We start from the raw sequence: 25,290 nt of genomic DNA, 5'->3' as shown, positions 1-25,290 counted from the left end.
TTTTTCCTAAGAATTACAGAACTCTGTAAAAGCATGTAATATCTCTTTGTTCTGGTTAAGAGTAACAAAAATCTACTTATTTGCCTGACAACTAAGCCATTGACAAAAGTGTAATTTAGAATGAACAGGACAGTACTGGTGAGCGCATTGATGTGAAAAAGTTCCTTTTTGTTTCTGTGTACAGCTTCTGACTTGGAACACTTTTTCTATTTGTACACAGATGCCAGGTTTTCAGTGCCAAGAATGTTCCTTTCATACACTACAAAGTTCTAGCAACTGTGCAACTCCTCTTTCTGGCAAGGGCTTTGTATGTGCTTTAGAGTTAAATCCTTCTACTTCTTTTCTGCTTCATCTCCCGCGCATGCCTTCGTTCCTTGACCTTCAGTTGCACTAAACTAATTTTCAAGAGCACGGTTTGACCTAATTGCTTAGCAGAGTATGATCATAGAGAAACCCATATATTGTCTGATAACCCTGTGGTCATAACTTCTTTAAAGTCATGTGCTCCTTTGAAAGAAGAAGACCACATTGATTGCAGGGAGGGCTGTGTGCTGGTGCTGTCTGTGGAGGATTTAGTAGCTGCAAGATCTTTCCTTTTCTTTATTTTTAGTCTAAAATACTATTGCCATGCCACCTTTTCTTCTGGAAAATCCCTGTCCTTCATGCTGCACACCACTTCAGAAAGACAAACTCTTGAATCTGTGCCTGTGTTTCTGCACATTGTTTTTTATAAGGCTTATGTGCAGGCGTAATGCAAATTTGCAATGCTGTCATGATTTGGAAGCAGGTAACTAATAAGAGGTCATAAGTCAAAGTAGAACTAGAGATGCAATGACAGCTATTAACCCCCATGTTCTGAACAGGTTTTAAGCACAACAGCAAGCAAATGTAGGAGGAAGAGAGGGAGCATGATTGCCTCATGTCAGCAGTGCCTTCCTTAGCTGCACCTTGCTGCAAACCTTCTGGTGCCTTTTCAGTACTGGTGGTACTTTATGTCTAGCTCATCATGGCCATCTCTATAAAAAACTTGAAGGTGTATTGTGCTGCAGAGTGAAGCTTTCATCTACTGAAGCCTGTGTTACCTACCCTTGCTCACTGTATTGTTGAATGTGGGGCTGCACTGTAGCAGGGCTACCCTGTGAAGAGTCCCTTAATGTACTTCTGGTTTAAGCTTTGTGTAATGGTAACGTAAATGAGAGAGCCAAGTGGAGGAATGTTTTCTCTCTCTTCTTTGCAAGGCAGATGGAAATTGCTTTCAATTTCCTTGTGTAAGTCTATCTGTACTAAAACAAGCCACAGATTAAGTGGAGGCACAGGAGTTTTGCAAGCTTATGGAGTAGCCTAGTGACAGGAAAATTCACTTGCTAAAATAAGACTTTTACTATCAAGTAGGAAGTGTTTTAGGATTATTAAAGTTGATGATCTGTGATGTAGGGTGCAAGGAAGAACATCATTGTTTCTGAGCTGCTGTTGGATTCATTTGTTAAATTGAATAATTTTGAGATACTAATTTTTATCTTTTCTTGCAGAAACAATTGTGCCTCTGTAGGAGATTTTATTGCTTGAATTGTGCAGAGTTCAAAGTAGGAGCTTTGAATTGTATTGAGTTGTACTTGACTTGTAGCACTTAGTAGTGTCCTTTATGCTGTCACCATGACTGCTTTGTGCAGGGAAAAAGAAAGCTGAGGCAGGAGAGCTCTTCTGACTGTCTCTTTCATTTGAAAAGTAGTAAGCAAACTATAATTTTTTTTTTGTTTATGTGTTCCGTTATTAGACAGTTTTTCTGTCTTTTTTGTAACTTCTTTTTTAAAAAGTTAGGGACAATAGGGTGATGCACTTTAAATGTCATGTGTGTACTGCATGCTGTGTGTTGCCAAGGATGTCTTTTCAAATTAATATTATTCATTTTATACAATGCTGTTGGTCTGTAATTTATGCCGTAAGGTTTACAGCCCATGGCCCTTGAGCATACAACATTAAATACTCTTGTAGCTGGTCTTTTAGAAGCAATGAGAGGGTAAAAGCAAGTGGGAATATATTTGTAAGGCAGATGACTCCCTTTTTTTCTTAAAAATAGAGGAGGAGGGGATGAGGACTGTATGCCTTTTTGTAGAGACATGCAGAATGTATGGTAGTTGTGTTTCTGTGCTTGGATTTTCATCAATTTTTACCATACATGTACTGTTATTGGTATATTTTGGGAGGTCTAGTGTTTAGTCAGCTGCACAAAATTACTTGATAATGAAGTTCTGTTCCTTCACCCAGTTCTCTTGCTTGTTTGGAAGGACTATGAATTTTTAAACTGCTTTTAACATTTAAACACAACTTTCTTCTATCTGCTAAGTAGTGTTATCTTTAATACTGTTTATGGCTAGTGGTTTTTCATTCTCAAGAAAGACAAGTAGCTGGCATAAAGTAAAAGAAGGATCTTTTGAAACAGTTTCCTAGTTCATTTGGACCTGCAAGTCTGGAAAAAGCAAGATAACATAATGTGATATCTATTGAACTGATAACTAAATCCACCCTCAAGGGAAAGGGGTGAGCTTTATGGATATGGTTGCTACCACCTTGTTGTAGTTACCAAATGTGCATGAGAGTGTTTGAGTTGCTTGTAGCTGCATGGAGGTAGTTACTGCACATTTCTCAGATACACAACATAGCCTTATGCTGGCATGAGAGCCGGTTTGCTCTGGCTTTAATATAGGTATTTGGAATGGCTTTTCCTTGTGTAGTGTGGAGCAGGGGGCTTGCTTTAACAAAAGCAAAGAGCTGCAAGTTTCATGTCTGCTGCCTGGAGTGCTGGTATTCACCTTATCTTTTCAGTAGATTCCTGTATTTCAAGATTGCACAGGGAAGAAATGGGTTAATCTTTGTAAAGCTCAGACTAGGTTGTTAAGCACATTTGACAGCTTGTTTGTGTGTAGCTTTTTAAAAATCAATTGTGTTCTCTACCCATTGTTCTGCCTTCTCTTTCTTCCTCCTTGTATTAAGGTTCAGTTTTTTCTATACACCATCAGAAGCAACACATCACTGCCTTCTGGTCTGCCTTGGATGTTATCTTTGCTTACATTTGCTTTTTGCCCTCTGCACTTTGGCAGCTATTCAATGTCAACATGATATTCACTTCCTGATGCCTGTTGGATATTTTCCTTGCCTTTATCTCCAAGTGTCAAAATGCACCATGCTGTCCTTAATCACTCAATAAACAGACAGGAGCTGAGATTTTCCAGGATGTTAAAAGGTTGAAAACATCTTCAGATTTAGTCTGAAATAATCTCTTCTGCCTGTGTTGTGCTTTTAGCCTATTATTTTCTTCCTCAGAAAGCTGACTCATTTAGTGACAAGCACACCTTGGTACACAGTGAATTCCTGTCAACTGAGTGTTGTGGTTGCCTAAAGTTTTGTTTTCTTAAAGTTGATATAGCTGTTTTAACCAAAAGTTATTGGAATATTAAAAAAATCCATCTTCCCCAGCACCTCAGCTTAAAAATCAATCACAAGACAATAGTGGAGCTAGGATCATTGTCATCAGAAGAAATATTACAGGGAAATCTTATGTATATTAATTTTTAAATTGCTAATCATTGTTTCCCTTGGTTATTCATAATTAAGTGATGGAAAATTTATTTTCTCTTTAAACAATTAGAATCTTTGTTGTGAAAATTGGACAGTAACTGTTTTTGTACAGGGTAGGAAGCTGCTGAGAAAAGAAATAGTGCCAATATTTTAGCATTTTTCAGATTCATCTGCATTTCATGTTTTTTGCATACTTTGAGAGGTCTCTAAAGGTCAATATACAGTCTCTTCTTTGCCCTTTGCAGTTGCTGCATTGCTTTTAAGCAGTGCAGTTTTAGGTGTTTGGAATGAGCATTCCATTGTGGTTCTGGTTGGAGGAGGTCACTCTGCTTCTGTCTGAAGAACTATTTCAGAGACAGAACTATAAAGTGGCCTGTTGATCTGATCATAATGAAGCAACTGTTGAATTAATCACTTTTTTCCTTTGGAGACACCAAAGTTGGTCCTGCATACAACATCACTGTTGTCTGTACAAGCCTTTCTGCTGAAGTTCCCAAGCATTTAAGCTGCACATCAATACTCTTCTGGGATTAGAAGGTGATGTAATGAAGGAGTATCTTTATTGTATTATGCATTTCTGTTGAATTTCAAATTACAGGGGCAATTATGCAGTTTGACTATTCTGCTCACTTGATAAGGCCTTCACAACCATTGCGTGATGGCCCCTTAGCTTTTCTGTGGAATTTGGGTATAACTTGTCAACAGGGAAAGCTGACGAAAATATTTGGAGTTGACTTTGTACTTTTTGACATAGATGGTTTGGTGCTACTGCTGTAAAGTTAATGTAACAAAGTGTAATGTTTTCAATTCTGTCCTCTCAGCTTCATAGCTCAGGGAGCAAATCATCTACAGGGAAAATTTTCTGACCTATTTTGCATATTCTTTCAGTCTTAATTTAAAACCACAAGCTTATATTTGATTTTAGGTGATCCATCTCTGTCCTGTATAAAAAAATCAAATTTGATGTTTCCATAATATTATCTCAAATGTAGTGAACTAGCTATAATTAATTTCAGTTTTGTTTCTTAACCTGAGAATAATTAATTTTCTGTGGTTGGAAGAAACTGAGCTGCCTAGTTGCAGTGACCGTGCACTGGTGGAGTTTGCAGTCCTGAGGGATGTGGGTTCAGTTAGGCTCCTGGACTTTAGGAAAGCAGACTTTGTGCTCTTCAGAGAGATAGTCACTGGGCCCTCCAGGGAAACTGTCCAGAGGATCAAGGGAGTGGCACAGAGATCTCTGAGGAAGTCTTCCATAGAGCAGAAGAGCTGGCAATCCCCAGGAACAAAAAACTGGGCAAGGAAGGCAAGAGACCAGAACGTCTAAGTAAGGTACTGCTGGTCAAACTGAGATTTGAATGAATCAAATGCAGAGGCAGTGGAGACAAGGACAGATGAGCTGGGAAAGGCATAGAGATGAAGTTCAGTTGAGCAGTGATGGGGTGAGAAAGGCCAAGTTGTACCCTCTCTGATAAATAACACTGGCAAATGGTACAAAGGATGAGGAGAATCCTACAATAAAGATAAAGATTTTACAAGAGCAGATAGTTGCAGGAGAAGGGAGAATGACTTCAGACTGAAAAAGGGTCGGTTTAGATTAGACACTAGACAAAAACTCTTTGCTGTGAGGGTGTTGAGGCACTGGCACAGGTTGCCCAGAGATGTTGTGGGCGCCCCTTCCCTGGAAGTCTTTGAGGCCAGGTTGGATGAGGCTCTGAGCAAGCTGGTCTAGAGGGAGTTATGAATGCCCTGGGTGGCAGCGGGGGACATCCCAGGACATGTGGTAGCACTTTTTGCCATGCCCTGTATGAACAGGGTTTGGGGTTTTTTAATTATCTTTTAAGCTGGATCATTGAGCATTAATGGTTAGAAGTAAATCTTGGTTTTGTGAGATCAGTTTAAGAAGAGATACGATAACAGGAAGAAGTAGCTGGGCATGCAGAGGCTAAGTAGGGTGTGCACAGATATTTTTGTAGGGCTTCACTTCTAGGCAGACAAGAAACATGTGAGAGACCCTTTCCAAAAAGCCATGCGCTTGCTGCAGGATTGTCACTGTGCTAGCAATCCAGCTGAACAAATGTTTATACACTGTATGATGCTAGTAGGAAAATTAGTTAAACTGAATTGTGAAAAAATACTATTTTGGGAAGACTGTGAGTGGAAAAAACTATAAATTGATGATAAATTGCATAGAGAAGTCTCATAGGTCTTGATAGTACTATTTTTTACCCTAATTTGATGGACTCTCCTGATTTATTGTAGATATTTGTTTAATGTGTGGCCTACAAAGGCTTTAACTTTGAAGCAGAGCGTAAAATTCAATAGAGTTATGATCATCCCTTCTTTCATTTCTTGGAGTTCTGGTAGTATCTTTTTTGTACTACCCTGGTGATATTGCCCGATGTTTATTCCTTCTGCTAGTCACGTGGCAGATGGGGAAAAGAGTCCCAGCATTATAGCGCGTAAAATCATGTGAGGCCAGAAAAGTGGCTGTTTTGTGGTGGCTATCTAGTTTCCACGTGATTGTCAGTTTCTTGTTGCATCTGCAGAAGATGTTGCTTGTGCTGGCTGTGATTCTGGTGACCCTGTACTTGTGAGAACACTCTGTGTGTGCACAGGCAATGCCAGTGGTTCATGTCTGCAGTATGCTCACTGTGTGCCACCACCTTTCATGTGGGTGTCACTTCAAGCCCTTCTGTCATCTTGTTTAATCTTACTATGTTCCCATCTCTGATAAATTGTATTCTTTTAGCACATGCTGGAATGGCTGTGTACAGGGATGTCTTACAGCTGCATGGAAACTTGCACCATGCAGCTGCTGCTGGATTGCATCTTCCAAAGGGACCTGGATTTCTGAGGAATCTTTGTTGGGAGGTGTTGATACTCACTGTGGAGTCAATTTATACAATTGTATCCCTCACAAAGGTTGTGTCTGGCTGCTTGCAGCAATGCCTGTGCTTACCCTTTTCACTCTCAAGGGGAAGGCTAGACTCACACATGTATTAGGATTTCAGTTTGTTTACTCAAATGGTCTTTGATTCACAGTTTGAGATAAGTGTTCTCTGATGCTGAAGCTTTGTTTGGTTTGTCTTTTTGGTTTTTGGGGGTTTGAGTTTTTTTGTTTCCATGCTTTGAGAAAGCTCTCAAAAAGAGTAATAAGTGTCTTCAGTTGTACGTAGTGAATACATTGAAAATGACAGTGAATTTAAGCCTAAAAGCTGTTTATAAAACAGCTGAGACTCTATGGTGGTGTTGCCAAGACAATAAAAATTAATTCAGAAGCTTTTCTGACTTTTTATGTGATTGTGCAGTTTCAGAAAGGAAGGTGTTGGAGGATTCCCTATTCCATTTGACAAATTCTCATGTCAAGCCTACAAGCTGATTTTTGACTGCCAACCCTGCAGTAGTGTACTTGCAGCAGCTGAGCTCAGCACCCTGCCTGTCGCCACCAACACACTATCACTTCTGCCAGCTAGACAGTCTTATGGTTACACTTGGAGTAACACCTGTGCAAACTCATTAATTGCTAGAAAAATTTCACTGATGTCGCTCTAGGAAACAGGAAGAGAGCAGTCTGTATTTTCTGGCAATCTTTTTCAGTTTTGCCTCTGAAAACTGATTTTCCTTCCATTGTTGGCATTCAGCCATGAGGAAGCTGTGAGGCCAAAGCAGCTCTTGCTGCCAGACCTGACCTGTGAGGGGAAGGAAGACTTGAAGAATTGTTGCTCTGCAGATGCAAACTTGGGTGCCCCTATGTTTTCCGGATGTGCTACCAAGAGTGTCTTCCATTAGTTTTTTTGTGGCTGCCAGGGAGTAGCCACATGGTTGTCACAGCTGGTCAGAGTAAAGGTACTGCACAGGTTGCCATAACAAAACAGCATTTTCTGCAGTGAGAGACAATCCATCCTGAATCCTGAATTGCATGCCAGCACACTTGCTTTCCTGACATGTTAGGAGGCACTTCCAAGCGCAAGACAGTCAAGGGCAGTTAAACCAAAATATCCTGGGAGCCCAGTTCTACTTTCTTTGGGCAAATGGGGGTTACTTTCTTTGGGCTCCAAACTCCCAAACTGCAGAACAATGAAGATGATCCCCTGTTGTGGTAGGTGCGTGTCATCTGCACATCAGGGCGGTGTCTCAGTGAGGCAGCAGTACCTGTGGAGGGCTGGCTAGTGCACCCTTGGCTCCTGCCAGCCAAACTCTTCATTGAGTTCCATGGAGAACGCTGGGCACAGCAGTCCCAGCAGAAGGGAGTGATCCAGAGGTGATACTGGCCCCATCTGCAGCTCATCTCCCCTTCACCAGTAGCTGGGCCTGCCTCAGGACCTCCAGCTCTGCCAGCTGCTTCAGCAGCCCCTGATCAGTGCAAGGAAGAAACAACCATTTTTAGCATCCAGCATCTTGGAACTTGGTGAAATTGAGCAGCCAGAATAGTTTCAGAAACATGGTAGTGTAGAGGGGTAGCAGGATTCTGGTTTGAGTTTTGCATGCTGAGCAACTGAGAAGAAGTACAAAGTGGCCTTGAGGCAGGTTACTGAGACATCATTAATAGGAGGGAGCCATCCTGCAAAACCCTGGGCTGTCTCCTGGCTTCATGGAGCTGCGTTTGAGTGCTGACTTCCTGACAAGTAGCTACTGCTGCCTCCTCTAGCTGGGCATGAGATCTTACGGGAGGAGAAACTTGAAAATGCTCCCTGGCACACTGTCTCTGGCAGCACAGGTTTTCATACCCAGTATAATAAATCCTTCTTAAAAGATGTTTCCCTAGAATAAAAAAGGACTATTAAAATTTGTTGTCCTTCATCACACTGTTTTGCAAGGCCATTTGTGGCAAATATACTACCACACTGGTCTCTTTCTGAAAGCTCCTCGTTGACATTTTAATGTGAAAAATAACAAAACTAAGCTTCTCACCAGGGGACAGCACATTGTGCTGGCCTCCCTGAGACAATTTGTATTGGACTGGAAAGCTGGTGGCTGGCAGAAGGAAAGGCAGGCTGCCTACAGTGCTGGCACAGGAGGTCTGTGCAGGAAGCAGTCATGAGGCACATTGTCCTCTGACATAGTGTTTTTATTAGATTTGGGCTTCTGTGGAGGAAGCAATAGCAGTCCCTGCTAAGGGAAACCTTCCTCCAGGTAATGTTTCGAGTAGATGAAATTTACATAGATAAATGCTGCTTGATGACAGAAAAAGGAAGGAAATACATAAATGGAATTTGTATTCTTGAAGCCAAAATAAAATGCCCTTGTGAAGTAACAAAAAATTAATAAACATTAGTTACGCCTTTGTACTAATTGAGCTTGTATCATTTCTGTTTCCTTTGTCAAGGAGGCACCAGATACAAGAAAATTTCAGGAATTTGTGCTGTTTAATATTTGAAATCTTAACTCTAAAACTCTGTCTATAAAATCAAAGATCGAAGTAGCCTGTGGTTTGGAAAGTGAAATATTTCAGGATTGTTTGCCTTCTATTTCTGTGTGCAAAACTGTGTAGTAACTACAACAAATATATCTTCCACAAAGCAAACAGTCAATTGTGGACAATTTTTTTTTTATTTATTTACAATACCGTATACTGAAGGAACCCAAAACTTTCCAAACTTTCTGAACTTCACAGCTTTGTTGTAGGGTTAAAATCAACTAAAAGCCCTTTATATCCTTCCAGCATGTGTACAGTACTGTTCCCTAAACCTCTTTAAAGTAAAGAGTTAACACTTTCAGGAAGTGAATTTGTAGTTAATTTTTGAGGAAGTTATAACAGCAAAAGAGAATACAGTAAAATACCTCAGGAAAGATGGAGAGGGAACTGATGTGCAGAGAAAGTTCATTGGGAGCACTGAAATGCCTCTGGGTCACTGGTTCTGCTTTTTTTTCCAGGGCCTTGGTTATTTTCAGTTTATATGTGGGGGGCTCCTGAGTAGAAGCAAGATGAGGAACTGAATCTAGGGACTCACTGCTGCTGATAGCAACAAGAAAAGCTCACAACTCCTTGCTTATACCTAACTCTTAGGCAGGATGAATTCGGATACTGCTTTCTACAAGCGTGTTACGCTTTTGTTTGAAAGCTGTAAAGAAAAGACCAGTTTTCTGGAAAAACACACTCATTGAAGCTCCATTTACAATGTAATTTATTAATTAAAAAATCATTGCTTTGTTTTGGAGCTGTATTTAAACACACTTTATCTCTCCTCCAAATATGTCCAAGTCACTGTGCTTGCTTTATTTCTGGTGCAGTATTGCTTATCTGTAGCTGATGAAGCACAAGGATGGAGGGTGGCAAAGCCAGGTTGTGTAGGTCACTTACAATTCCACACTGCAAAATTCTACAGAAATGCATCTAGATTAAGACTATAATTTCTAAAGTGCTTCCTTGTAGTTTGTAGCGTCCTTTTCTCTCAGCCCTTGCAACAGGAAGAAAACCTTTCAGACTGCTAAGCTGAAATCCATGTGAAAGTGTTTTTATTCTGATGCCTACCTCTTCATCTGAGTAGGAAGAGCTGAAGCACTGAGAGCTGGAATTGGTGCGTTAGAATCTCTTAGAGACTGACTGTATTACTGTAGAAAGTGAAACTTATAAGTAATGTTAGCAATTCTAAATATGCAGCTGTTTGGATGACAAATTTCCTTAGTCAAAACTAAATGTAGAAAAAAATTATATTTTGAGAAAGAAGCTGAATTTAGAAAACCACTTATTTTTAGTAATGCTGATATGGACTTGCAACATTTTCTTTTTTCTTTTTTTTTCAGTTGTATTAATTATAACTGCTAATATTTGTTGAGCATACTCCTTGCATTAATAAAAGTGTCAGCATTGTTTACAACAGTCTCCAGCCTTTCCTTCAGTGTAATAGTTTTTCTAGTGTTTGTAAAGATCACTGAAATAGGCATGTGGACTTCTGACTGTTTCAAAGCCCTGACTGCTGAGGTCAGAAATGGAGGTGGTGTTACGTCAAACCTAACCTTCAGGGGAGAGCTTCTGTGCACAACATCCAGTTGCAGAAGTGGAATGCTTTCATGCTCTAGCTTCATACTTTAAAAAACCATCTCTAGAAATCACTTAATCCATTTCTCTGCTTTAAAAGAAGATCAACTCAGCTACCTGTAAATATAAAGGAAGGTTAATGGTACTCTCTGCATAACACTGAAAAATGAAACATTCAGTCCTCTTTTCTTGACTAAATGCATACTGCTAGCTTTTTTATGATAAGTCAAAGTTCTTACAGGGAGAAATCCTATTAAAAAACATGCAAGGAATATTTTATGTTTTTTGAGAGAAAGTGTATGTGTTGCTATTTTTTTCATGCAATGAAAGAGGCCCAATAGATTAATAAAGTGATGATGCATCTATTTCTCATATGAATTTCATACAAGCTTTTTAATTTTCAGTGATCTGTTCTTATATTTCATTTAAGTTCTAAAAAAGTTAAATAATCAGACCTCCAAAAACTGGATGTTTTTCTGTATTCTCAAATTCCCTCTAGGAGTCTGGCTGGAAACCTCATTCTTGTTCCACAAGGAGCACTTATGCAAATAAAATGCGTGCTTAACCTGGGCCCATGTAATTATTCAGCAGTCATGCTCCAAATTTGCTGTCTCTCTAGTGCTGTACAACAGCACTTCCAAATCCTACCAAAGGAAGAGAACACTGTGTTTTTAATGAAGTTAGCTGTTTTGGCACCGGTGATTTTCATCCATTACTTTCAAAAGAATGCTGTGATTGTTGCTGTAACACAAAGTTCTAATAGAATGTATTTCCATGTTAAACAAAACCATGTTATTACCAAAGTAATAACAAGCAGCCATCTTCAGTTCAGCATATTTTAACATAAAAGCTGTGTAGATTGAATTGCTAGGTCATAGGCTTTATTTTTCCTTGAAGAAAGGGGGTTGGAGACACTTAGAGGGATTTGGCTAGCTATATAAAAAGAAAAATAAAATCCTTGTCACTGTCTTTTCTCCCGGCTCCAGCGATTGAATCTGTGCTGTGCTCTCAGATTGGACAGCATTCAGGTGCTGCAGTTTTCTCTGTCTTCAGAGTTAGAGCTATATGCATGCACTAAGCCAAAGAAAAATTATTTTAGTGTGTTTTTGGGTAATTGTGCCATTTAGTTCAGTTATGGTGAGACTGTTTATAAAGGGAGGAAGTAAAAAAACCTAAAGCTAACTGGAAGGAGTTATATTTACATCTTTGAAAGAATAGTGGATTGAAATTAGAAAAGAAATGTGAAACTTCCTACATAACAGAATTTCTGTGAGTGAAATATCTTGGCAAATGCAGGAACTTCAGAAGGTTTGTCCTTTGAATGGGGCAGTACTTAAAATGAACTGAGTTGGACCCAAAAGCAAGTGGGTAGGTAAATGTCCAAGAATTTCTCATTGAAATACTATTGCTTAAGGAACAGAATTTTTTTAATACATGTGAGAAGGGGAGGATGTTGGGGAGGGGGAGATGGGTAGTTTCTATATTGATGCTGGTTATCCAGAAAGATTTGTAGAGCAGTCCTTTTACCCATGTTGCAGATTGATGGGTAACTGTGTGATGTGCCATCTGCTTAAGTGTTTAACATCTGTTTAACTGTTAAGTTAAACTTAGTCTTTGTGCATATATGCTCTTACTTTTTATTTATTCATTAAAAGATCTCTAACAAGTACTTAAGCTATCTAGATAAAAGGGAGTAAATAACCTTGAAAGCAGCAGAATTGCGTTTTTAATGAGGTGTAGGGAAGCTTCACATTAATGACTTGGATTACTGTTTGATCCCTTTTTTTGGTAAAGTATTTGTTTAAAACTGTGTGTGTTAACTGGAACATGCAATGAACGTCCATTTCATACATCCATAGTTGAGAAATAGGTGCTGAAGAACTGTGTCTATCTACATACTGAATAAACCCTACTGAGTGTTAAAAGTACTGGGTGAGTGTGAACACCATGTTTGGGATTCAGCCCACTGTTTAATCCAGAACAGAAGCATAATTATCAGGATGGTTTGGGTTTGGTTGGTTTTTCTTTTCAGTTAAGTTTTTGGTGTGCTTTGCCATTTTATTGTGAAGGTGAGCTAGGTAAGTTGGGAGGAAAGCAAGTGTCGAGCAGAGATGGCAGTATAGGCAGCCAGAGGGTGATTTGGAGAAGGGCGTCTCTCCAAATCTCTCTCATTCATCTCTCATTAGGAGAGACTTTGTGGGGACTACTGATTCATTTCTTTAATTGAGCTTCTGGAAGAGGTCTGAATACCTGGCCACTGTGCTGGAGTCAGGTGAATATGTAAGGACAGGAAAGAGCCGTAACAGTGAGAGCAGAGCTGAAAGGAATGAGGAGAAATTTGTAATTTTCCCTAGTTTTGGACAACAATGACTTGAGGACTGAGATTTATTGAGATACTGGAGAAGGTGGACTTGCAAGTGCTGAAGCTGCAGATGAAGGAGGAGGTCTTAAAAATCTGGAATTTAGACAGCTGAGTGAGGAAGATAAATACAGGGGACTGACAGTGGTGAAAATTAGAAGGAAACCTTCCTCTTGCATTAAAAGAGCACAGTGAATGGGATGAAGAGGACTGAAGCTGGTAAACACCAGAGGTAAACAGTCCATGAAAGCATACAGCTTGTTCAATAAGAGGGAACAAGTTTTAATAAGAAGGGAAAGGCAAGCAAGTAGTAATTCATTTGTACTGCAGAATTTTGACCAAGAAAGACCACAAACCATAGAGCAGAAGAAATGGAGCACATTGCACAGCGTGGCACCCATTGCCACTGTGGCAAGGGAGAACAAGGCTGGGGTGCCCAAGAACAAGGCTGGGGTGCCCAAGGACAAGGCTGGGGTGCCCAAGAACAAGGCTGGGGTGCCCAAGAACAAGGCTGGTGTACCCAAGAACAAGGCTGGGGTGCCCAAGAACAAGGCTGGGGTGCCCAAGAACAAGGCTGGTGTACCCAAGAACAAGGCTGGGGTACCCAAGAACAAGGCTGGTGTGCCCAAGAACAAGGCTGGTGTACCCAAGGACAAGGCTGGGGTGCCCAAGGACAAGGCTGGGGTGCCCAAGGACAAGGCTGGGGTGCCCAAGAACAAGGCTGGGGTGCCCAAGGACAAGGCTGGGGTACCCAAGAACAAGGCTGGGGTGCCCAAGAACAAGGCTGGGGTGCCCAAGAACAAGGCTGGTGTATCCCGTGTACTGTAACCAGGGATCCCGGTTAGGGCAGAAAAAATGGGAGAGTGGATACTAGGAGGTGCTATGCTCCAAACTCCCTTAAATCTTGGGCTTGTCAGGTTTGTTGCCCCTACCATTATTTCTAATCAGGAGGTGGAATAAACTCATGGAACGGTTGCTGCTGCGTGTTGAAAGTAACAAAACACTTTATTCAAAGGTCTTCATTTGAAAGCAGACACAGCATTGCATTTAACAGATGGGAGCTATTTCTGTGACTCTTCAAGTGCTTCCCAGAATGATTCCATTGTATCAGTGTTGAAAAGAGAAATCTACCCAGAGAAATAGTTTGAAGAATTCTGTGTGATTTTTTAAATCTTATTATAGTATTCACCGGCTTTAAGTTTTACACTTTTAGGTAGCATTTTGTATGAAGTTCTGTCATGTCTTGATCATAAGGTAATGATTTCATGTGTGGGTTTTTTTCATTTACTTTGCACATGAATTTTACAGATCACTCTTTCATTGAATATGAAAAAGACAATTTAAATGTTATTTTTAATGCCATAAGAAGTTTGAAGACAACTTGGAAAAACAGAAATCAAATTAATTTTACAATTATTTAAACTGAGAGAAATTGAGTCATTGGAAGTTCTTCTTGCCCTTAAAAAATAAAAAGTCAATAAAAATGTTAACCTGAATTTAAGAATAATGAGGCACATAGAAATACAAAATTTAGGCACAATCAAAGCTTAAGCTTAAGGACTGATCAGAGCTTAAAGATGCCTCTTTCTCACACAGCATTTTCTTCTGAGCAGGTGGTTTCTGAAGGGCTTAGTGAAATTTCTATTACATTATTGAGTTGTTACCTGTCAATTTGAGTTTATGGGTGTTTATTCTTATTTAAAGTCCTAGGCAAACTTCATTGTTTAATAATTTTAAACAATTATGAAATGACTTCATAAGCCTTGACTGTCTCACAATTACATGCTTTATATGGCAGTTTGAATAATAAATATTTGTTGAAATACTGTACATATTGGAAAACAGAGCTTTCCATTCTTTGCTGTAACCCCCATATTCCTCTTCCTCATTCTTTTCAGCAATGGTAATTTAAATAGAGTAGATATTAGGAAGAAATTCCTAACTGTAAGAGTGGTGAGGGACTGAAGGAACTGGTTGCCCAGAGAAGTTGTGGATGCCCCATCCCTGGAGATGTTCAGTGCCAAGTTGGATGGAGCTTTGAGTAATCTGGTTTAGTGGGAGGTGTCCCTGCCTATTGCAAGGGAGTTGGAACCTGATGTTTAAGGTCCTTTCCAACCCAAACTATTCTATGGTTCTGTTAATGTGTGACACAACTCACCTAAACATTCCTTTAAAGAGGTGAAGCAAACCACAGTTCAGCCACATCTAATTAAAATAAAGGGGTTGAACTAAAATACAAATAATTTCTGTTTTGAACTGTTAATCAATGCATGCCCGTGACGGAGAGCAACCAAAAACAACCGCAGCTGAAATGCAGAGAATAAGTTTATTCCATGACCTCTCTAACTGGAGGGTCCTGAAACAAGGCTGGGCAGCAGTGACACGAGTGAGGGCACAGGCACCATCAGGCTCAGTCCAATCCTGGCAGCGGCAGGGCTGCTGCTGTGCCCATTTCTCCAGGGCCTGAGCACGCGGAGTTTAGCACCGTGCAGTGGCCTCCCTGTGCTTTTTATGGTCTCTGCTTTGATCTTTCTCCCAACAGGGAGCTGAAGCATGCCTGGGATAGGGCCTGCAAGTCTCTGTAAACATCTATGTTATCTCTACACAGAAATTCTATTTCTCCAAACAGATAGGGATAAACAGCAGTAGATTTAATATATGGTTTCCCACACTGATATTCTCCAGGCCTTGGTATTCCCAGCTGGAGCGAATCCACCATCTTCCTTGCCATTCTTCCCCCTTTAACCATTTCTTCTGAACACAAACGGAACTTACATCACTTTGTTCAAGTGTTTTCATAGCTGTTTTCACATCGAATCACATAATAAAGCATCTCTGACTCTACTCTTCATAATTTCTTCCACTCTTCTCCCCCCTTCAAGGTCACCTGCCAACACTTGGGAATCACACTGAGCACATCTACTTGTAGCTCCATGGGACAATTGGTATAGCCCCGTCAGAACACAGGATTTCACTGAAATCCTGTTCAGTTTTGAGCTGTGGATTGAAGTGAAGACATTTTTAAAAGGAAAAAATGGTGAAGGCACTCTCCTTGGATAAAAGAGAGGACTGCATTCTCCTCTGGTAACATAGCAGCCATACCTGGCAAGGGCTATGCATTAGCTTTCAGACAAACTATAGCAGCAGGATGAAAATATTGCAGGCATTTTGACTTTAAATTTCTTTTTCAAGGTGCTATACATCTAATTAAAACCCTTTTCAAGGACAGAAACTCAGTTACTTCTTATGATAAAATGCATCTGATATCTATTTGCTTCACACTATAATGTGTATAAAATAAACAGTAAACAAAATATAATCCCAAAATATCATCCATTCATATTTTTTATCCTGTTTAAAATCCTCATATTAATGTATATAGAGACACTGTGCGTATTTATATGCACATGAGAGTGGCTGAAACTTGTGCTTTATTCTTCTTTATGAAGTTCAGCCTCATGGTGAGATTGCATTATTTCTAAGCTTCTTATTTGTAAATGCGAAGAGTTTTTCAATCATCTGCAATTGATGTTTACTGCCAAATTGCTGATGCAGGAGCCTCATCTCTGCCTGGTGGCCTGTGCTAGTTAATAAGTGCTCTTCAGCTCAGCAAATGTGTGCACAGGTGCGTGCATGTATTCTTGCTCCAACTGTGTAACTTTTTTGACATTAAGTATGTTGGAAAAACTTGATCATGTTTCTCTCAGTGGAATAAGAAAATCCTGAGCAGATGCTGATCTTCAGGTGAGAGTGCTGGGGAAAGGACATGCACAATTGTACAGGCATGCTTGGTCTTTCTTTTGACATGGAGGCACAGTATGGAGCTGTCTTTCTGCATCCCCTTCTCTCTGGGCCAGCCAGAGCCATCTGATTATTCTGCTCAAGCTTAACTAATCACTGTACTGAGGAGCTGTGTTCATTGAGATGTGATCTTGACCAAATCCAGAAATGGATAAACGGGCACCATAGGAAGCCTTGGCAATGGCAGGCACTTGCCTTTTTTAATGTGTGGCACAGAAAGCAGTTTAATTCTATGATAAACCACCCTCACCGTAAGGAATTAAAATACCTTGTTGCACTCAGTACTGCATACACATGCATATCTGTACACGGACAAAGTAAAAGTCTCTTGTCCTTTCATCACCTTTTCTCTTCTTCCCCATCTCCAGTATAACTATTTCACTAAAATTTTTCCTACACTTCTTGGATAATATGAAGCATTTAAGAAATAATAATAAAAACCAGTAAACAATGTATATTTTTCTGAGATACCTTATTTAGATCTGTCATAAATTTTTTTTTGTCATGCTCTTATGTCATCCCATAGGACTAGTGGCTCTTCTGGGTATCTGAGAAAACAGTGAAGAAAATCACTTTTCTGTAAGCTTAGCAAACATCTAGAGAAGTCTGTTAGCAACCTAATGAAATTACAGAAATCAGCAGAGCAACAAAAATTTCCAATTTCATCAGTATTATGTGCTGAGGTTGACAGCACAAGACAATTTCTGCAGGATATAAATACGTAGCTAAAAGGCATGATTTGTTTTTAAAATAACCAAACCACAAAAATATGAGGCACAAGCTTTAAAACGTTGTGGAAATTAATAGATTGGACAAATTCTCTACTTCTTTGTGTCTGGTTTCAGTTGTAATAGGGTTAGTTTTCTTCTTAATAGCTTTTACAGTGCTGTGGTTAGGATTTAGCATGAGAATAAAGCTGGTAACACACTGAGGTTTCTCAGTAGCGCTTACCTTAAGGCAAGGACTTTTCATCTTCCCATGCTCTGCCAGCCAGAGTCTGCTCAGCCAGGACAGCTGACCCCAACTGGCAAATTTTGGGCCATGTTATATACCATACCATGAAAATCATACCCAAAATATAATCCAGGGGGAGTTTATCATAAGAGAGGGGCAGTCATTGCTGGGGGATGGATTTGGACATCGGTTTGTGCTGAGCAATTGTATTGTGCATTACTTTTCTCTCTTGGGTTTTTATTCTTTTATTCTTCTCTCTCTTGGGTTTTATTACTCTCTCTCTCACACACCCTCTTCTTTCCATTGTTACTGTTGCTGTAATTGGTTTTATTAGAATTTTTATTATTATTGCAGCTACTATCTGTTATAGACTGTTCTCATTTTAACCCTTAAGTTTTTAATTTTTTTCCTGATTCTCCTCCGCATCACAGCATGAAGGGGTTGGGGAGACGTACCTGACTGCCATTCAATTGCACAAAGTTATGGTAGGCACTTTAGTCTATAAATATGTTTTAAAATTTGACTTAGCCTACCTGCCTCTTACATGGCTTGAAACCTCAGATTCTGAGTGCTTCATATTGTCATGTCTTAGATACTCTAAAAATGCTTCTATTAATTTAATTTTTAAGTTACCAGTTACACTGTTCCAACTGTATTTGTATAGATAGTACAACAGAAGTATCAGTTGATGTATACAGACAAAAAGATATCTAAATAAATTATATAGTAATAATAGAGTTCCTTTTGAAAGTTGGGGTTTTATTCATTTTAAGTATTACATAAAGGAATAATTATTTTTTATACTTAGCATATTTTGGGAAAATAGCTTTCAATTAAATATTTGATATATTAATAGTGAAGGATAATCAAACAGCATCACATACATGCATTGAGTCTCTATGGTGGAATCTTGGAACTTTTGGAACTTGGTAATTAGGCACCAAAAATTATTCTGAGACAGAAATAAAGAAAAATAATTTAAAATATGTGAGTATTATAAGTGTACAAATTCATCTGTACATAACAAGGAATTTTGAAGTTGGCAGTTATCAGAACTCAGAAATACCAGGTGTTAGTACACTTGGGTTTTTTATAAGTGTCTGGTTTTCCCCTTTGCTTCTCCTTCCTTGCTGTTGTTCTTTTTGTCTTTGCTGCTTTTCCCAAAATATTTCTAAGGAAAGTGTATTGGCATGCATTATATTGATGGGTGTAAATTGCAATTTCATTTTAACTCTGCACCTGTTGGAAATGTACTGCACAATTGCCTAACACACATTCCTTTCCTGCCTGTGTACTTGCAGCGCTCCACTCTTTATTGTTCTACAGTCAGATCTAGATAAACCCTTATGTTTGCTTTTCTGTATTAGTAGTACTTGAAATAGCCAACTCTTAACAGTGATCTCTGTGGCCCACCATCAGTTTCCAGCTGATTATTCTTCTGCTTAGTCACTCATATATCATTTGAGGAGTATTTTCTCTATAGCTTAAATACTGTATCATGTTTAACTTCTTTTTTCTTCTTTTCTTTAGTACTGCTTTTTTTCATGCGACTCCCAAAATTATTACTTCTGTTTTTCTATGGCCACTTTGCCCTGCCCTATAACAACTGTTTACGTGCAGCCTGAAACAAGTTTGTGGTGATTAATAGGCTTCAGGTGCTTCCAGCTCCTTCTCCTATCAGGTATATAGATGCTGTTCCTTCATGTTGCCAAGTTTGTGGACAAGTGTTCTTGTCCTTTGGAAAACACTTGGACTCTGTGAGTTTTGTGGGAGCTAGCCTTATTAGCAGAAGCAGGTCAGCTGCCTTTGGTGACAGACAGTAATGGATAGCAGTGGCTGCTGATGAGGCTGATGCTGGCGTGCTCCTGGGGCTGCACTTCCACGGCTCCTTTGCCCTTCCCTGCAGGGATCTCTGAGGAAAGACAGACGTGTGTGCAGTGTGCTGATAGGTGTTCTGTCGGAGGAAACAAGTAGCCCCATCGTAAAGTTGCAGTTTCTTCCACAGGCTAATCTAATAGTATTATGTAAATCTCTTTCTGTTGGATTAGTGTAATTTTAAAAAGGGAAGTAGTCAAACAAATAGTAAAAGTAGTTGAATCTCAGTACATTATGTTTTCAGAGTTGTGTACTGAATATCAAATTTTTAAATAGGAAGAAAATGCCTGCATCTCAGAAACATACTGAGGCACCTTATTACTCTGATGGCAACTTTATGCCTTTTCCTTACTCCTATTTCCTTCTCCCATTAAACTTTGTAAGGCAGTCTTCTGGACCAACTCTGTGTCCAGCTTAGAACTCTTTCACCAGGTTCTTGGAGCAAGAGTTTTACTCTTCAAAGAACAAACTACCTGGATAGAGCTGGTGCAGACAGCTGGGAGTGGGAAAGAATACAGGGTATCTGCCACCCCTAATTACTGTCATCATCCTTGTGGAAAAAATGGAAGTACTCTTTTGTGTTTTCCCTTTGATTCTAAGGGAACTTTTATATTTCTGTATTTAAAACTCCTTAATTCATGCTGATGAGCAGTTTTTTTGTGATCCCACTAAGCAAGGACCAATAAAGGTTGACATATAGGGGGCTTTATTGGTGCTTCCATCCCCTATCTGCATGACTTTTGCTTTTACATATATTTATTGTTAAGGGCAGTATGTCTCATGATGTAAAAAGGATACAGAAATGTCATGATTAGGTAATGGGTAACTGCTTGTTCTGAAGTGAATCTGAAAAATCACTGGATGTGGATGTATGCCAAGTGTCCAACAAAGAGTAGGTTTAAGGTAGTAATTAAGGGCTGGTTGAGTTAAGGATTACAAGATCACAAAACAAATTACTATTATTAGCAGAAGTATTTGTTCTTACATCAAGCTGTCATCCTTCCTTGCTGTTTTACCTGATTCTGCTATGTGGAAAAAGAATGATGTCAGACACTTAATAAAGTGTGAATTTGTGATTTACTTCGGGAGAGGGTGCAGGGTGGTTAGCGTGATTTTCTTCTAAAATGGCTGTCATTTTTTGACTCCATGTGCTTTAAATCAAACCTACAAAAGCAAGGAAACTTAAAAAACCAAAGGACTTTTCTGACTTTGAAGATGCTGTATGAATGAATGCTGAATCTGAAAATGTAGGATCTTTGGGAAGATATTACTGGATATACTATGAGTGTTATGTGTGCAAAGCTGATTTATACCAGCTTGTCACTGCAGTTCTGCAAGGGAAAGCCCAGTAAATACATTTTGATTTACACGTCTCCTCTGCTTTTAAAACAGGAGTTTAGAAAGAGTTGTAAAATGGTGTGGCTTAGGGATCACAGGCATGAAACAGCCCCTTTGATTGCAGCTTAAGTGTGATCTGCGTGTACAGCGTTTAATAACAAGCAGCTAATTGTGCGGTTGTGTGCTGAATAAGTACCACAACAGCAACAACAAGAAGGTTATTTGGTGTATAACTGGCACTTACTCACGATACCTGTTAGTTGATGAACTTCTTACAGTCTTGAGCCGTGTCAAAGATTTTTGGAGCTTCACCTCCTGTCAAACCGTGGATGAGACCAATCTTTAATATGTTTTAAACAATGTATTGGACTTCTGATAACACTTTTATATTGAATAGTGATAGGTCAGGGCATCCTTCCAACAGGTGGTTGTGGACAGAGAAAATAGTGAACGACTGAAAAAATAAATGGCATATCCCAGGAGAGAGGAGATCTACTTGTTGTATGTAGCCCCCTTTGTTCCAGGATGCCAACCTCATGCTGTAACGTCATAGTTGACCCATTGCCAAAATAAGATTAAACAGTCTTAGCCTTAAAGGCATTGGAAGCATGAAGTGGCTTTGGGGAATGGTGTAATTCGAATATGCATAATAATCATGCCAGTAAAACACAGACAACTCTTAATTCCCGCCAACTTTTATAATTAAATCTTGGATATCAGAATATATTGTATGTCTGTGTAGTTCTGATTTGTTTTTCCTTTTTCATTCCAGAACTGATGTTAGATGTAATTTTGGTTCTAATATTTTATTTTGGGGGTTGCTGTTTCTGTGTTTGTTTGATTTGCATTGTAGGGATTGTGTAGGGATTACAGGGGGGTGAGGGTGGGTAGAGGGGAGGGTTGTTTCTTTTTTTTTGTTTGTTTTGCTGATTTTCCACCGTGAAGCAGTAGCTTTTGCTAAACTTAGATGAGAGTGGTTAGCCATGCAGCATTCAAGCCTGTGGATGAATCATAAGCAGAAATATTTTTCTTCCTCTATCAGATGTTTTAGATTTCTAGCCTGAAAGCCAGCCAGGTGGTCAAAAGACAAACAGCAGCTTTTGACTTCCTTGTGATCTATGAGCTTAAGTAGCTGCTTGGAGTTGTGATGATGTCTGCATCTGTCTACTACTCCACTTTGTTTTTCCTTTGAAACTGAATTTTCTGCAAAACTGACTGCTTTTTAAATAAAGCTTTGTATCTCTGTGGAGATGTGCATGCTGTGGGGGAGAGTGTGAGACAATCACTTCCTTTTCTCACTGGAAGCAAGAGCCAGAAAGGCTGTGTTTTCAATTCAGCAGTGCAATACCTCCACTCTGGCAGTGCAAAATTGCTCAGACCGTGGAGATCAAACTCAGTTTTTGTGAAATTGGACTGAACCAGGCAGAGAAGGCTGATGACCTTAGGATACCATGTCTAGCTCTCTGCTGTCAGTTTAGGATGACATGGGTATTCCAGAGGTCTGTGCTTTCTCTTTCAGTCACATATGAAAGTGTTACATGTCAGAGAGTGTCTCTGATAACACTAGCAGGCCGAGTCTGGGCAAGTGATGCAGGTCTTCCAGCCTGTGTGTGATGGAGAAGAGGATATGGTGTGGTCTGAAGCACTGCTCTGTCCCCTGCAGTTTGTAATAGTAATGTGGGGGTCCCCATATGGAAATCTGATCCTTAAAAACTTTGTGTGGAATTGAGGGCAGGCAGAATTTAAGGCAAAGTCAGTTTCATGCAATATAGCATCGTCTCACAAGTTTATGAATTGATTTCATTAAACAGTGAAGAATTAAACATGAATAGTGATCATAATACTGAAACAAATGAAAACCTCACCTTTAGACTGTTGAGGTTTAAGATTTCTCTCAAAGTTTACTTCACTCACTACCCATGGCTGCATTCAAAGATGTCCCAGATGGTGGTGGCTACTCTAGAGCGTCTTTCTAAGAGTTCACATGAGAGATCCTGTCTTTGCCCTGCCCTTCCACGAGTGACAGTCATTTAGCCTTGCCCAGCTGCATGTCCCAGTTCAAGACAATGTGTCGTCACTCAGGGCACTGTGTGGGATCAGCATAGTAATGGTGGCATGAAATGTGTAGCTGTGAGTGCTTTATGGCTGTTCAAGTAGTCAAACCTATTAAGGCTAGCTCTGATTTAATTGCTGTTCTAAATCTGCTTTAGAGAACAGATCTTCTTCAGTTACCAGGGTAGGGTAACTTCAAAAAATGTTCTCCTTAGTATCATCCTGTAATTCTATTATTCCTTCATATGGTAAAAAAACCAGAACAGAATTTCCTGAGAATCCTCAACAAGAGATTAGGGAAACTTAAAAGAAAAACACTTCTAGAAATCTTGTTCTTTCTTTAAATCAACATTAGGCTCCTGGAGATTTCTGACCTACATCCGTGTGTACATTTAGCAACAGCAGACTTGTACATTAATGATGGTGTGCTGGAGCCAGCAGCTTCCTGGAGTTTCTTCTGTTTTGTAATACAAACACAGGTTTTGTTTCTCAATGTCTCGGTACTTTTCTCATCTTCAAAATTGTCCTTAACAAGATGAGTAATTCTTGATACTACTGTATTTAGACAGTGCTTTCAAAATCCAAAGCAGTGTCATGAAACCAAGTTTTGTTTTAAATTTTTTTTTAAAAACAAACTTAAGGACAGAATATATATAGAATAAAGTGAATATTGAGAAATAATGTAGATTGTAAAAACTACTAATTGTCCCAAATGAAGAACAAAGAAAAAATACTCAACAAACATACTTTTGCCCAGTAATCCCCATTGCACAGATTTGTCAAAAATCCAGTGGTCCTCGCTGGTAAGGTGCTACCCTTTACTTACTGATGCGCTGAAATGTGTGCATTTGTATGACAATTTAAGATTTAATTAATCTTAAATTATGTTTCCTGCCTCTTCTAGGTTTTCTTCAAGTGTTATTCTAGATGGCATAAGAAGCAGTTATATACTTAGTCAGATTTAAAAGCTGATTTCCCCCACCACAGCAAACAGGCTGCTCTTAACTCTGAATTGTCCTGAACTGAACCCTCGTCATCTCTTTGTTTTTCAGTGGGCAGTTTGCCGTAGTGAAAAAATGCCGCGAGAAAAGCACCGGCCTGCAGTTTGCAGCAAAATTCATCAAGAAAAGGAGAACGAAGTCCAGCCGCCGTGGAGTGAGCCGGGAGGATATCGAGCGAGAAGTTGGAATACTGAAAGAGATTCGGCATCCCAATGTGATAACGCTTCATGACGTCTATGAGAATAAAACAGATGTCATTCTCATTCTGGAGCTGTAAGTAACTCTGGATACCCACGGACTAGTAGGAGAATATTTGTTTCTTTGGTTTTTAAAAACAAACCAAAATTTGAGAATTGCAGTGATTCAATGGAAGTTCCTTATCACCCCAAAAGAAAATAGGTAATAGCCTTAGAAATCTTTGGTTTTTAGTCAGTGTTATAGTTTCCTGATTTCCACATGTATTTTTCACTCTGAATGCACTATAAAGTTGTTTTTTTTAAATCAGCATATTTAGCATTTCTTTTTTTCTGTTTTTTACTTTAATCACTGTTGATGTTATGGATCCAAAAGAATAGCCTGGAACTAAATATACTGATTTGAATATCAGAGCACAGGAAAATAGAGATTCTTAGTGGAGATTAGTTTAGGAAATTTCATTGTTTTGTGTTGGTGTAAAGTGGCCTCATTGAATGCTTTTTCTCATTTTGTAATCCACATGAATTTTCCCCACAGTTGTCTCTTGTTAAAATGAGAACTGAACTTCCACATTGTTTCATACTGGTTTAGTTACCAATTTTTCATCCAATGTCATTGCTAATAGATTGAGCGTCAGCAGAAGCTACTTCTCCATTTTTTAGTCTGGCTTCCAGTTTCTCAAAGACTGCAATTGCAGGAGTTAAGCCTTAGTCACCTGTTAAGAGTTTGTCAGTGGTGCTGCTGGAATGTGCATATCTTTGCACACTTGGCATGCCTGGCACTTTTTTATTGCCATACCTGCTCAGTATCAGTTAACCATACTGTACAGTAAGAAATTCATGCATGCAGAAGACTTGGTACCAGAATCTTGGGCAGCACTTGTGTCTTTTTGTGGGCTGTTCATGTGGTTTTTCTTGTGCAGGTTTTGTCTTCCTGTTTACTAGCTTTGATAAATTGTATTTCCACTTTATAAAGATACTTCAGTGTTGCATGGTTTCAGTAACATGTACATTTACAGTATAGATTTAAAAAGGAAACTGGGATGTAGCTTTTAGAGTTCCATTTTTTTCTATGGTCTATATATGCATGATACTACTTTGTTATGTTATGTGTGGTTATGCAAACATATTTTTACACTTCTAGTCCAGCATGTGATATTT

At 39.3% G+C, this 25,290-nt stretch overlaps 1 protein-coding gene across 1 annotated transcript in view; it reads left to right on the top strand.

Moving 5' to 3' along the window:
- Positions 1 to 25,290, top strand: part of DAPK1 (death associated protein kinase 1) — an 85,699-nt gene that overhangs the window by 16,017 nt on the left and 44,392 nt on the right. The window contains exon 3 of the mRNA XM_058043511.1: positions 23,987 to 24,208. Coding sequence (XP_057899494.1) covers positions 23,987 to 24,208 — 222 coding nt within the window. The remainder of the gene's footprint in view (positions 1 to 23,986; positions 24,209 to 25,290) is intronic.

Source organism: Melospiza georgiana, chromosome Z, assembly GCF_028018845.1.
Source record: "Melospiza georgiana isolate bMelGeo1 chromosome Z, bMelGeo1.pri, whole genome shotgun sequence".
Taxonomy (NCBI): Eukaryota; Metazoa; Chordata; class Aves; order Passeriformes; family Passerellidae; genus Melospiza; species Melospiza georgiana.
Note: the sequence above shows the minus strand (reverse complement) of the source record. Positions and strands in the feature narration are given on the sequence as shown.